The sequence below is a fragment of the Trachemys scripta genome, chromosome 11 (genome assembly GCF_013100865.1).
Source record: "Trachemys scripta elegans isolate TJP31775 chromosome 11, CAS_Tse_1.0, whole genome shotgun sequence".
In the NCBI taxonomy this organism is placed as follows: domain Eukaryota; kingdom Metazoa; phylum Chordata; order Testudines; family Emydidae; genus Trachemys; species Trachemys scripta.
The window spans coordinates 33,766,043-33,779,638 of record NC_048308.1 but is presented as its reverse complement, the minus strand read 5'-3'; the positions used below and the strand labels follow the sequence as shown (position 1 = coordinate 33,779,638).

At 38.4% G+C, this 13,596-nt stretch overlaps 1 protein-coding gene across 5 annotated transcripts in view; it reads right to left on the bottom strand.

Moving 5' to 3' along the window:
- Window positions 1–13,596, bottom strand: part of LOC117884840 (sodium channel protein type 2 subunit alpha) — a 127,614-nt gene that overhangs the window by 76,545 nt on the left and 37,473 nt on the right. For 3 of the 5 annotated variants that reach the window (XM_034785698.1, XM_034785697.1, XM_034785701.1), the window contains exons 6-12: window positions 13,168–13,259; window positions 11,983–12,255; window positions 6,283–6,346; window positions 5,486–5,627; window positions 4,520–4,726; window positions 2,691–2,984; window positions 467–811 (exon numbers count right to left, since the gene is read on the bottom strand). In XM_034785698.1, the coding sequence (XP_034641589.1) occupies window positions 467–811; window positions 2,691–2,984; window positions 4,520–4,726; window positions 5,486–5,627; window positions 6,283–6,346; window positions 11,983–12,255; window positions 13,168–13,259 (1,417 nt within the window). Of the gene's footprint in view, window positions 1–466; window positions 812–2,690; window positions 2,985–4,519; window positions 4,727–5,485; window positions 5,628–6,282; window positions 6,347–11,982; window positions 12,256–13,167; window positions 13,260–13,355; window positions 13,448–13,596 lie in introns of all 5 variants that reach the window. The other 2 variants (XM_034785700.1, XM_034785702.1) reach the window with 1 other exon arrangement.

The following is a 13,596-nucleotide window of genomic DNA, read 5'->3' as shown; positions in this document are numbered from 1 at the left end:
TGACAGGGGTATGTGGAGTTAATGGGAGTTATACCATGGCTTAATTTATTCCATTAATTATATATAACCCATTTATCATTCTTGTAATTTTTGACATCCATCTGATATAGGAATGCAGAACTTCCCAATTAAATCTTCAGTGAAAATGTACTGACTGCCTTGATATATAATAAAGCCATACATTTTGCTAATTACATTATTTACTATTTTATCTTGTTAATGCCTAGTGTATTAACAAGTATTTTCAGGTATTTAATTAGAGATTGGGAAACAAATTTCAGTTTTTAGCTTGTGTCATTTGTGGAGGTGTTAAAATATGCAGGATCATTCACAGCTTGACCAACCAGAAATCATTCCCAAGTGATTTCATTTTGTAGAAACACAGGCCTGTGTAGTAAGAAGAGGCCACCTTGCCTATTAGAAACTTCCTTACATTCATAAAACAGCCACTGCTGGCAATGATCACCTCTGGGAGAAGCTGTCCAGGTGACGTGAGAGCCGGAGGTCCACCAACTAAAGAAACCACTCCATTGCAATCTACAGTGCTGTGCATTTTCCCATTTGCTGGAAGCACTGGTACCATCCTGGATGACCTACTGGCCTGACTAATGTTACTGTTGCGCCGTTCACCATGTCTATGTGGAACAAAGAGAGAACCTCTTCTACTCTCATTGTCTTCAAAAGTGCTATGTTCATCATCCGCAAAGTCATTTTCTGATCCTACATCCTTTGCTCGACCTCGGAAGCTGAAAAGACTCGTTCTGCTGCTGCGCCTTGGGGAAAACAGGGAGCCACGAATGCTCAGCAAAGACTGTATGAAAAGAAAATTATATAATTATTAGCTGAAAATTCTTAAAAAATGTTTTCATATGGACAAATACAAAGTTAATATGTTCTAAAAATTTATTTCATAGACAAAGAAAGAGACTATTGCACACACGCGTGCACACACACACACTTTTAGGTGGCTTGAGAGTAAAATTAATCAAAGAGAGCACACAAGTGATTGCCACTGCCCATAGTTACTTTTCCACTTAGAAAAATAAAATCAATCAGTTTAATTATAGTAAAAGATGCTGTTTAATGAAATTGCTTCCTCTAACTCTCTGCATATTTTATTGAATGCTGTTCATAAATTAATAAAACTGAAGCTAGACTCTTATTTATTCCTGCTTTGTGTTGGTCTGTACGCTTGGCTACATAAATTTTTTTGCAAATTTCTTGGGCCCTACTTTGTACTGACAGACAGCCAACAAATATGAGTTAGCTTAAAAAATGTAAATATTTTCCTAGATATTATTCATTTAGGCCCCAATCCTGCAAGGAGTTCTCAGAGGGTTTTTTTGTTTGCATTTCCTTAAACAAGGGTCATCTTGCAAAAACATATGTGCATATAAATAAATTTACTTGTGTGAGTAGTCCCATTGAATTTGATGGGGCTACTCGTGTGAGTTAATTACTCATATGCATGAGTCTTTTCAGGATCCGACCTCAAATTAAGCTCCAGTCCTAAAACCATTCAAGCATTTGTGTAACTTTACTCCTATGAATACTCCTCTTGACTTGAATGATTACATACGGTCATCCTTTATTATGATTTAATTAGAAACACTCTGGCCTTGTCTACACTTACGGCAGTATGTAGGGTACATGTGACTAACTGCTGCAGTGAAAAGGAGGCTGGAACACACTTCAGTGTGAAGCTCCACATGGCAATGAAAGGCTCTGCCTGAAGGGAGGCAGGGGGACACTACACTGCTAAAAATAGCAGTGTAGATGGCGAGAGGCACTGTTGGGGCATGTAAAGAGTATGTAGAGTATATATCATAAAGTTCTGGCATGTCTTTACTCTACTCATCTAAGCAATGCCTTATCATCTACACTGCTATTTATACCTGTGCTGGGGAGCATGCAGTGTCTGTACTTTACATAGTGCCATAAGTGTAGACATAGCCTATATTGCTGGAGCGATACGACTTTGTGTGGTTATCCTATCTGATCTCACATACTAAACATGCTTGAGCTGGGTCAGTGTTGGGATCCAAGACCTCTGCATAAAAGACAGCTGCTGAAGGAAGTGTGCTGTGAATTCTGTAGATGGCACTCTTCTCTTTCAGTCACCATTGTGCCAATGCCACAGGAGAGAGGCAAGTGGCACTTTGCTACTGGGACTGCTATCTTTTTTTGAGACATAAAACCAAGGTCCTGAAACTAATGAACACTTTTCACATGAAAAATTTCACATGGAAATTTTTGCCGTGTGAAGTGACTTTGTGTCCCTCATATTTTGTTTTTTGTGAAGTTCATTAAATGGCTGCTTTGTCATTGGAAATGTGATATTTCAGATTACGAACATGCAAAATCTTGAAACCACTATTCACTCTGAATGCACCCATTTTCACAAGTAAATGGGCCCATTTTCAAGAAAGAAATGTGAGAAGTGACACATTTTTCATTCAGGTGGGTTTATTTTTTTTAATTTGCAATGAAAAACAAAATCTCTCTAATTCTAACAGCTTCATATTTCACTGCAAGCGTTTAACAAAAAATCCTGACCGTTTGAAATTACATTAAAGATCCTGTGACACCTTCTGCAGGAATAAGGATGTGACCTTACCATTACTGCACTCTCCATGACAAACAGATTATGATGCAATAAAGACACAGTTTAATGGATAATACCACTGTACCTGATGTGGAGAAGAGAACCTCTTTTCATATGTCAGCCTGTTCCCTTCAATGGAGAATCGGAAACCTTTCCTTCTGATGCTATCTTCTGATCCAGATTTGTGAAAATCTTCCTCATCTTTCTCCTCTCCTTCAGACTGCTCCTTCTGTTTTCTCTTCTTCCTTCTGTTCCTTCTCTCTTTAGCACTCTTTGAACTCAACTTCGATGCTTCAGAAGAACTTTCAGAGAACCCTCCTACCCCACCTACTCCGCTGAACTCTCTTGAATCAGCTGCTACTGCCGCTGCTGCTGCTGCCTGTTTTGTCACAAAGTTAAACACAGTTAAAATGTACAACACTAATATTTTTAATTTTTTTTTAAAGTGAGTGAAATGTGATGTCTGTGAAAGTGAAGCACTGAACCCACTTCATAAATCATAGCATATTTCACAAAGCACCTTTTTGTCAATGTGTAAGGAACAATAATTCACCAGTCCACTGCAATCCAGACCAAAAATGGCCCTGATATTCTAGCCTGAACCTGACAGGGAGTAGAACAGTCCAGAAGAAAACTGCATCACTGGAGCCACAGGTGAACAATTATGTTTTTGTTGGATTAAAGAAGAAGGAACAATATAGCATTTTTGCAATGAATCTTAACCAGCAGACAAACTATACAAAGTTCAGGGAATGTAGTCAAAGAAAGAATGTAGAGAAAAGAAAATATAAAAGAAAAAAAATCTGCAGTAACAGGGGATAACGTTTCCTTAAACCACCTTGCTGGGTCCTTTGCACATATGGATACTTTCCAACTCCTTAATGGACTAGCAATGTCCAGTGACATCATTCCAGTAAGTGGTCTTCATAGAATTGAGTTAAACTATGTTCCACAACTGCCCTGGTGCTGCTTATAGTCTCAAACATCGGTAGAGAATTTTACTAAATAATGCGTTTTTTAAAGCTGCAGTCAGCACCAGATGTTGCTAGAAGGCACAGCTTGGGTGGTCTTTAGCCAGACATGTACTAGGAAGATACAGATCAACTCCAGCTTTAGCTAGCCATTGGCCAGGAGTATGATGTTAGTCAACCAACTAGTCCATTAGGAAGTGTGAGGGGCTTCAAAAAGAGGAAAGAGGCTTCAAAGTAGGACCCAAAGGTTCATGGATTCTAAGGCTAGAAGAGACCATTGTGATCAGCTAGTCGGACCTCCTATATAACACAGGCCATAGAACTTCCCCAAAATAATTTCTTGAATCAAGACATCCAGTCTTGATTTTAAAATTGTCAGTGATGGAGAATCCAATATGACCCCTGCTAAATTGTTCCAGTGCTAATTACTCTCACCGTTTAAAATGTATGCCTTTTTTCCAATCTGATTCCAAGTGATGCAACACTACTCTAGTGGGGAGAACTGCCCATAAAATAAGTAAGTTTTCTTTTGGCCTGAATCTCTATTGTAATTTTCTGCTCAATCTTGCCATTTTCACAGCAAAATATTTGTCCTGAGTTACATTCAAGAAATGTAATGAAAAGTCATTTAACTGTAAATAATTCATGTAGCAGAACCAGTGTTTTTTTCACATCTCCACCTGAGACTTCAATCTCCAGTGTCTCAGCTCAGTGTTCTTTACCAGATTTGTTACTAATCAACAGACTGAACTGATCATTTAGGCCTGAGCAAGGAGTAGAGCAGAGTCATCATTTCTCTATTGCTCACCCTTGTTCAGGGGCTGTGTTTGTGTGGGGGAAGTAATTTACTACTGTGAAGGGGCGGGGTTTATTCTCATGTGCGGCTGAAAAGGACCAGGGCACAGTCTTGCACTAAAGGAGCAGTTTTGGATTACAAAGGTACCTGAGCTTCTTCTTGTTGTTTTTTCAGCTGTTCAAGCATCTGCTGAAATTCTGCCTCCTTCTGCTCTGCTTCTTCCATGGTTGCTTGATTCTGTTCTTCATAGGCCATGGCAACCACAGCCAGGATCAAGTTAATCAGATAGAAAGAGCCCAGGAAAATCACCAGAACGAAAAATATCATGTATGTTTTGCCAGCAGCCCGTAGCGTCTGGGTAAAAAAGAAATAAATAGCTTTATCAGTTTTTTAAAGTTACTACATAGTCTCTATACATTATAATTTAGTAATGCACAATTCTATTATAATAAGAGCTTGTGTTGACACAACTGAATTTAGATCATTCATATGGGTCATAATCTGCTCACAAGTGCAAAACTAGAGTTAAATGGGCTTTGCAGAAGAATCTCTACTGGGTTCAAGGTAAATAAGATTCTGCAGCTCAGCTGCTTCACAACTTCTTCTACAAACTAGAGGCTGTAGTAATGTCAGCTGCCACAGCTCTCCCCCTAAACTGGGGTTTTATCCTGTAGATCTACATAGTAGAAGGCCCACTGGTCACACCTTATCCTTCCACACCCAAGGAGGTTAGAGACAGGATGTGCCCCTTAAGGAGGAAGCATGGTCTAGTGACATACAGAACACTGGACTGGGAGCCAAACATGACTCTAGTATTCACTGATTGTGTTTGTACAATATACTTTGTCAATTTGGGTAACGATAGATAGATACTTTACCCACCTTAATACAGTTATTCTTGATTATTCACAATTATTCTCATGCAGTATAACCTAAGAGCCTCAGTCATCCACCAGATCCCTACTGTGCTAGGTAGTACAGAAACACAAAACACAAAGATGGTTCCAGCCCCAAGCATTCTCAGGGATATGTGGATGAAAAGCACTATGTAAATGCTATGTTGTAGTTGTTCTAGTAGTAATAGTAATAGTGTTTATTTTAGTGGATCCTCACCAGCTGATAAAGATTCTCCCAAAAGTCCTGAGTCATCAGTCGAAAGAGTGACAAAAATGCCCAGCTGAATGTGTCAAAGCTTGTGTAGCCATAGTTGGGGTTTCTACCAGCTTTTACACATATATATCCTTCTGGACATTGACTACAAAAGAAGAAATGCTATTTTAAATAGATACTCCAAATCATTACACATTACTGTACACCATAGAAATGTTCAGGAGTATGAGTTGCCAACATTCAGTCACTTACTCAAGATTAAATTAGTCTCAGCTAAAATTTTACGCTACAAAACAATCCAATAAAGGATGCTGTAAGGTTAACTAAGACAAAACTAATTAGAAAAGAAAAAAAGTATGTTATTTTCTAAGAACGCTTCAATGCTTTAATAATCACATTTATAATAAACTATCCTTCCCATTCAAGCTCTTGATTCTCACAAGCTTGTCAGCTGTCAGCACATCTCCTGTGGAATTGCAAAAGAGTGTCCACTGGCATGGCTGATAATAAGGACACTACTCAGCCAGATGGCAGCAAATGTTTATTCTCCAAGTATTTGAATGCCTGCTTTTAGGGAAAGAGGCTAGCCTGATGCACTTAGATAGGACCATTGCAAGTTCAAGTCATGTTGATGCTGATACTCAGAAATCCAGTATCATACTCCAGAAACTTTGTTGATTTGAAATAATAAACTGTGGAAGACACTGCAGTGGGTTGTCTGCTTGAGTTTTCTTAAGTTATATCTATACATATAACTGTTTTCATAAAAGACCATAAAATTTAATGAAACATTTTCTTACCCTGCATCTGAACTATTGCCACACAGCAGAGCATCATTTTGACCTTCCAAAAAGTAAAAATGACCTGTTTATAAAGAGAAAGGGGTTGGGGGTGGGGGGGAGGAAGTGAGGTGAATTTACTGAAAAAATGTGTTTAATCACCACATAAAAAAACCATTTAAATCTAAATTTAAGTGTACAAAATAATATGAACGTTTGTGTTTTAAAGGAAATTAATGTAACCATAACATGGAAACCACAAACATAATTTTAGGAGAAATATCTTATCATTTTAGAACTAGGGGAAAAAGCAAAAATAATGTTTTTGACAAACAAAAGATTTTCTAAGAGGTCTAGAAGACGCATTTCTTTGGAGAAACAGCAAAGCAATAGTACAGTAGAATCTTGTTAAGCCATACAAATGATTGGGAAACCCTCTGTGGATTACCAAATTTTATACATTTGCAAATAACTGAACAAATACCATGAAAAAATTACAAGGACACTAAATCAACAAAATTTATTTGTCCATATGTTCTGATATTAATTATTTATGATACTTCATAGGATACTAATTTATTCAACTACTACACTGCAATTTGTTGAAGTAATTAAATGTTAGTAACATGAGAACTCAGTACAGTATGCTGCTATTACATTTTGATTTTGAGAAGTGGAGGGAGACCACCAAGCTGTGTGTGTGTGTGTGTGTGTATGAGAGAGGATTACTAAGTCAAATTCTCTGGTGATATAAATGGATCCATGTTCTATTGCACTTAAAGTTTCATTACTGAATAACAAACATAATCAAGTTAAATCCCAAAGTAAATAAAAGTAGAGAGACGATTTTTAGATACCCACAAAGATGTTCAAAATTCAGCCCTTTAAAGCTATCAATTGGTGAAACGGCACATGAGCAAAAATGCTAGATTGTGCAACTCTTACTCCTACTGACAAGCACTTACTCAACCAAGCAGCCCCATTGTCAGAATTAGGATAATTTTTAAAATAAGTGCTCATCAGGGTGAGTAAGGGTTGCACAATCCAGCCCAATATTAAGTTAAAGTCCAAATTCTATCATCAAGATGAAGAACTATTTGTGGAAAATTCTAATGGAAGCAAAAGAGATTGGAATGTACTGTTTGGAATTAGCAGACTTTTCTTCTTTGGTATCTCCCAAACAATATATCGCAATATCTGTCTTTGGTCTAAAGGCTGACAGGAGTAAGGGGAACAGAGAATACTCATATCTGTAAGCAAAACCAAAAATATCTATTCTTTGTGGGCATTCATGGGTAAAATTGCATTTCTGGTGTGCTTCATACAGATAGAAAAGCAACATCACATGCCCCATAACCTCAGCCATGCTGAACACAACGCCATCTACAGCCTCAGAAACAACTCTGACATCATAGTCAAAAGGCTGACAAAGGAGGTGCTGTCATCATCATGAATAAATTGGAATATGACCAAGAAGCTGCTAGACAGCTCTCTAACACCACATTCTACAGGCCATTATCCTCTGATCCTACTGAGGATTACCTAAAGAAACGACTAAAAAGAATCTGCTAAAAAAACTCCCTGACAAAGCACAGGAACAAATCTGTACAGACACATGCCTAGAACCCCGGCCAGGGGTATTCTATTTGCTACCCAAGATCCATAAACCTGAAAATCCTGGACACCCCATCATCTCAGGCATTGGTACCCTAACATCAGGCTTGTCTGGTTATGTGGACTCTCTCCTCAGGCCCTTTGCTACCAGCACTCCCAGCTATCTTTGAGACACCACTGACTTCCTGAGGAAACTACAATCCATTGGTGATCTTCCAGAAAACACCATCCTGGCCACTATGGACGTAGAAGCCCTCTACACCAATATTCCACACAAAGATGGACTACAAGCTATCAGGAACAGTATCCCCGATAATGTCACAGCTAACCTGGTGGCTGAACTTTGTGACTTTGTCCTCACCCACAACTATTTCACATTTGGGGACAATATATACCTTCAAGTCAGCGGCACTGCTATGGGTACCCGCATGGCCCCACAGTATGCCAACATTTTTATGGCTGACTTAGAACAACACTTCCTTAGCTCTCGTCCCCTAATGCCCCTACTCTACTTGCGCTACATTGATGACATCTTCATCATCCGGACCCATGGAAAAGAAGCCCTTGAGGAATTCCACCATGATTTCAATAATTTCCATCCCACCATCAACCTCAGCCTAGATCAATCCACACAAGCGGTCCATTTCCTGGACACTACTGTGCTAATAAGCGATGGTCACATAAATACCACCCTATACCGGAAACCTACTGACCGCTACACTTACCTACATGCCTCCAGCTTCCATCCAGGACACACCACACGATCCATTGTCTACAGCCAAGCTCTAAGATATAACCGCATTTGCTCCAATCCCTCGGATAGAGACAAGCACCTACAAGATCTCTATCAAGCATTCTTAAAACTACAATACCCACCTGCGGAAGTGAAAAAACAGATTGACAAAGCCAGACGAGTACCCAGAAGTCACCTCCTACAAGACAGGCCCAACAAAGAAAATAACAGAACACCACTAGCTGTCACCTTCAGCCCCCAACTAAAACCTCTCCAGTGCATCATCCAAGATCTACAACCGATCCTGAAAGATGATCCCTCACTCTCACAGATCTTGGGAGACAGACCTGTCCTCGCTTACAGACAACCCCCCAACCTAAAGCAAATACTCACCAGCAACCACATATCTCTGAACAAAAACACTGACCTAGGAACCTATCCTTGTAACAAAGCCCGATGCCAACTCTGTCCACATATCTATTTAAGTGACATCATCATCGGACCTAATCACATCAGCCATACCATCAGGGGCTCGTTCACCTGCACATCTACGAATATGATATATGCCATCATGTGCCAGCAATGCCTCTCTGCCATGTACATTGGCCAAACCGGACAGTCTCTACGCAAAAGAATTAATGGACACAAATCTGACATCAGGAATCATAATACTCAAAAACCAGTGGGAGAACACTTTAACCTGTCTGGTCATTCAATGACAGACCTGCGGGTGGCTATCTTACAACAGAAAAACTTCAAAAGCAGACTCCAACGAGAGACTGCTGAATTGATATGCAAACTACATACGATCAACTTAGGATTGAATAAGGTGAGCCATTACAAACATTGAATCTATCTCCCCTTGTAAGTATTCTCACACTTCTTATCAAACTGTCTGTACTGGGCTATCTTGATGATCACTTCAAAAGTTTTTTTTCACTTACTTAATTGACCTCTCAGAGTTGGTAAGACAACTCCCACCTGTTCATGCTCTCTGCATGTGTGTATATATATCTCCTCAATGTTCCATTCTATATGCATCCGAAGAAGTGGGCAGTAGCCCACGAAAGTTTATGCTCTAATAAATTTGTTAGTCTCTAAGGTGCCACAAGTACTCCTGTTCTTTTTGCGGATACAGACTAACACGGCTGCTACTCTGAAACTATACAGATAGACATAACTGGTCATTTTTTGACCTTTTGTCCCACAGTAAATTTACTCGTGAAGGAATATTGACTATGCCTCTAGCAGAATAAAACTATGCTAAGAGGAAAACTGGCCTTGAGGTACAGACATAAAGCTTTCTGTTACGAAATAAGATGATATCCCACATGCAACATATTGGGCCAGAGGAATGACTAATCTTAAAATGCCAATGGCAGTAAGAATAGGTTTGATTCACAAAAGACAACTCATTTTACTTATGAAGAAATGTCTGGGAAATGCAGACCATGAAAATGTATGATGGGCTTAGAGAATCTGATCTCTAGCTTAACTACCATGTTAATAGCAGTGATTGACAATTTAAACATATTGGCTAACAATGAGAATAAGCTGAAGTGTAATGGAAGGGATAGAATTCTTAAAATCCCTAAGGCAGATTCTTGCCCGCAGTTTCCTTTGTGCCACTCAAGAGGTGCAAAAGGAACAGCAATTTACCCTATCTCCCCCTGGAATGGGGAATCTCTAATAGATGTAGCACCATCAGAACTAGCCCAACTCTTGGTGCAAGTGGCATGTCAAGGCAGGGAGGGGGAATAGCCAGAGTGAGATGTTTTCTAGTTATCACGGGAATGCAGACAGTCCCTTATGTCTATTCTGTTTTAAAACTCACTGCAGTGATCTCAGAGACCAGGTCTACAGACTTGGGATAGGACTATGGTGCTAAAAACTGTTGCACAGATGTTTGGGTTTGGGCTGGAGCTCAGGTTCTGAAGCCAGGGGATGGGCTGGGTTTCAGAGCTGGAGCTCCAGCTGAGCCACAATGTTTTTGTGCCATAGCGTGAGCCCAAGTCTGTAGACGCGGGCTCTGAGATTCACTGCTGCAGGTTTTAAAATGCAGTGTAGACTTACCCTTATGGACCATTGCCAGCTGGGCCACATGCAACCAGAGAATCAGGGAACTGTAACCAGCTCCTTTACCATGTCTCTACACTACTGCAACAGCATAAGCTGGACACGGTAGAGAATCTAATATAAATACAGACAGACAATGTGCAGACCTTATGCCCCAGATGTCTTAAAGAAAAACTGCAGTCCCACTGTAGGGGATCATCTAATAACTATTTAGAGAGGAAGGATGGTGCAGTAGTTAGGGCACTAGTCTGGAAATCATGAAACTTAGAATCAATTCCCTGTTCTATCACAGACTTCCAGTATAACCTTAGGTCCTGTTTTTAAAGGTATTTAGGTACCTAGTGTGGATTTTTAAAAAGTCATTGGGACTTAGGTGCTTTTGAAAATCCCACTAGGTGCCTATCTGCATCTTTAGGCACCTAAATACCTTTAAGAATCTGGCCCTTAGTCTCGTGGCTCAGTTCCCCATCTCTAAAATGGAGATAATAGTAGACAGGGGTGTTGAGAGGATAAATATATTACAAGATTGTGAGGGGGAGATACTATAGTTATAGGGGCTAAGTATATAAGACAAGATCTAATTACAATGTAGGTTAAATCACTAACCATGATTGTAAGTATAATAAAATAGATCATTAACAATCAGAAAAGGAGCTGACACCTTGACAGTAATGGTATAGATTAGGACAAAGGAAATACAGTTCACCATATCAAAGCATGACAAAGACTTTCAGAATTATTCTATACTGATTTTATTATTTTTATTAACATTTTTTGTTTGTTAATGAACAGTTTGTGTCTTTAACCAGCTGCCTGTCTGAGACAATGCAAATGCTGCACTGGTTCCTGTACCTTCCTTTAAATCATTGTCCAAATGATAGGATATTAAGGATACTAAAGTGTTAGGTCATTGATTTATTCACAGATTAGAAATAAACGAACAGCTGTGTAATATGCAAGCTCTTGCTTATTCCTCCAGATCAAGACTCAGCTGGAGGGATTAGTTGTACTCCATCCAAACTATCTTTAAGAATTTTTTAAGGGAAATTTTAACATGTGGCGATAATATGATAATGATTTATTGATGAGAAATTTTAATCCACACTGAGACTGATTATTTATCTATACATAATGGCTTCCTTGGTTGTACCAGAACTACCAGACCTTTGACTTTTTATATCTTTAAATCTGGTTATACTACTTTAATCTTAATGGAAAGACAATAGCACCATGCTTTTCTATCTGTTTTTAAATCTTTCAGACAAAACAATGTAATGAATCATATTATAAATTCTTACTTCTATCCTCGATGTACTCCTCCCAATTAAATGTGCTCACTGTTGTATTAACAAATGTTCCATTTTCGCCCATTGTGCTATTAAAGTAGGAAATAACATTTATTTCCAAAGTAGAATTGTCTGGAGGCCACTGCAAGCATTTGTGCCTCAAGTTGCCCATGAACAGCTGCAGCCCTATTAGTGCAAATACACTCAGACAAAACACAGTCAGGATCATTACATCTGAGAGCTTCTTCACAGACTGAATGAGGGCTCCCACGATAGTTTTTAAGCCTGCAAACAGAAAGGGATATTTATTATGATGTTAAACAGATACTAAACATATAAAATATTATGTGCTTTTTCCTGCAAAGATAAAGATTTCATGCAGAATGACAAGAAAATGATTCTAATGTTTGTGATATAGTAAATTTTATGAAAAGCCCAATCGCTTGTGAGGATGAATGAAAAGCTGTAGGTTTATGTTCATTTGAAATTTGTGTATGGAAATAAAGAATACATATTGCCAAACACATTGGTAATGCCAAAACAAGTGATTTTATTATTCATGCTATATCTCAGCCCTATATAGAAAAAGTTTCTTGTTTTCATTTGCTGATGCTTCTTGCCCAAACCTTTATTATATTGTTTTGTTTCAAAAATTTTACATTGGTAAGACAGCAGAAAAGATCTTATTACATACTAATATTTTAAGGATACAGTGTTAAATCTTATGTTATAGAACAGGTGATGGTTTGGAGAAGAAAGACATCTTTAAAAAAATCCCCCATGCATGCCCATGCTATCCTTTATGGTTTTATTTCTTTATGTTAAATTTTTAAAACTGATTGCACGCTTCAATCCCAAGTGCTTGCAACAAATGATAAAATTTGCATCAATATGAAAGCCTTAAGATTAACTTTTTAAAAAATGTATAAAGAAAGCTTGATGTCATAAGATGCAAATCACATAGGCTGTTTACTGCAAATGTCTCATGCAAGAATTTGTTAAACTCAAAGGCTGATTCAGAAAATAAAATAAAACTAATATTAAAAAAGCAAAAAGCAAATTTAAATAAATTTAATTTTGATTCCTGCTTTTTATTTTGTTTATAATGTGTAGCAAGCAACACGGCTTATGCTTAAAATGTGTGATTAAAGCTTCAGTGGAATTAAAGTCAGCCTCAGTGTTTAACCTAGCTCTCACCTGGAATGACTGATATTGTTTTCAATGCTCGGAGAACTCTGAATGTTCTCAACGCTGAGACATTGCCCAGGTCCACAAACTCTGTCACATATCTGTAATAGGGGAGTTCACACACAAACACAATGACAGCACACAGATAACAGTTGGAGATACAAGGGGCCTAACACCTTACACCAATTACTTCTTACCTGGGATTACAGAAATAGTTTTCAAAGCTCTCAATACTCTGAAAGTTCGAAGAGCTGAAACATTGCCTAGGTTTACAAATTCTGTTATATACCTGTAGGATTAAATCACAGTTATTCAGAATTTAGGCAGATTTTATGCTACTTACTTGGGTCTTTCATCAAGACCTCTTCACCTTTCACTGTATTTTGCCTTGTATTATTAATATGCTTTCCTGACCATCAAATTAAACTTAAATGTCAC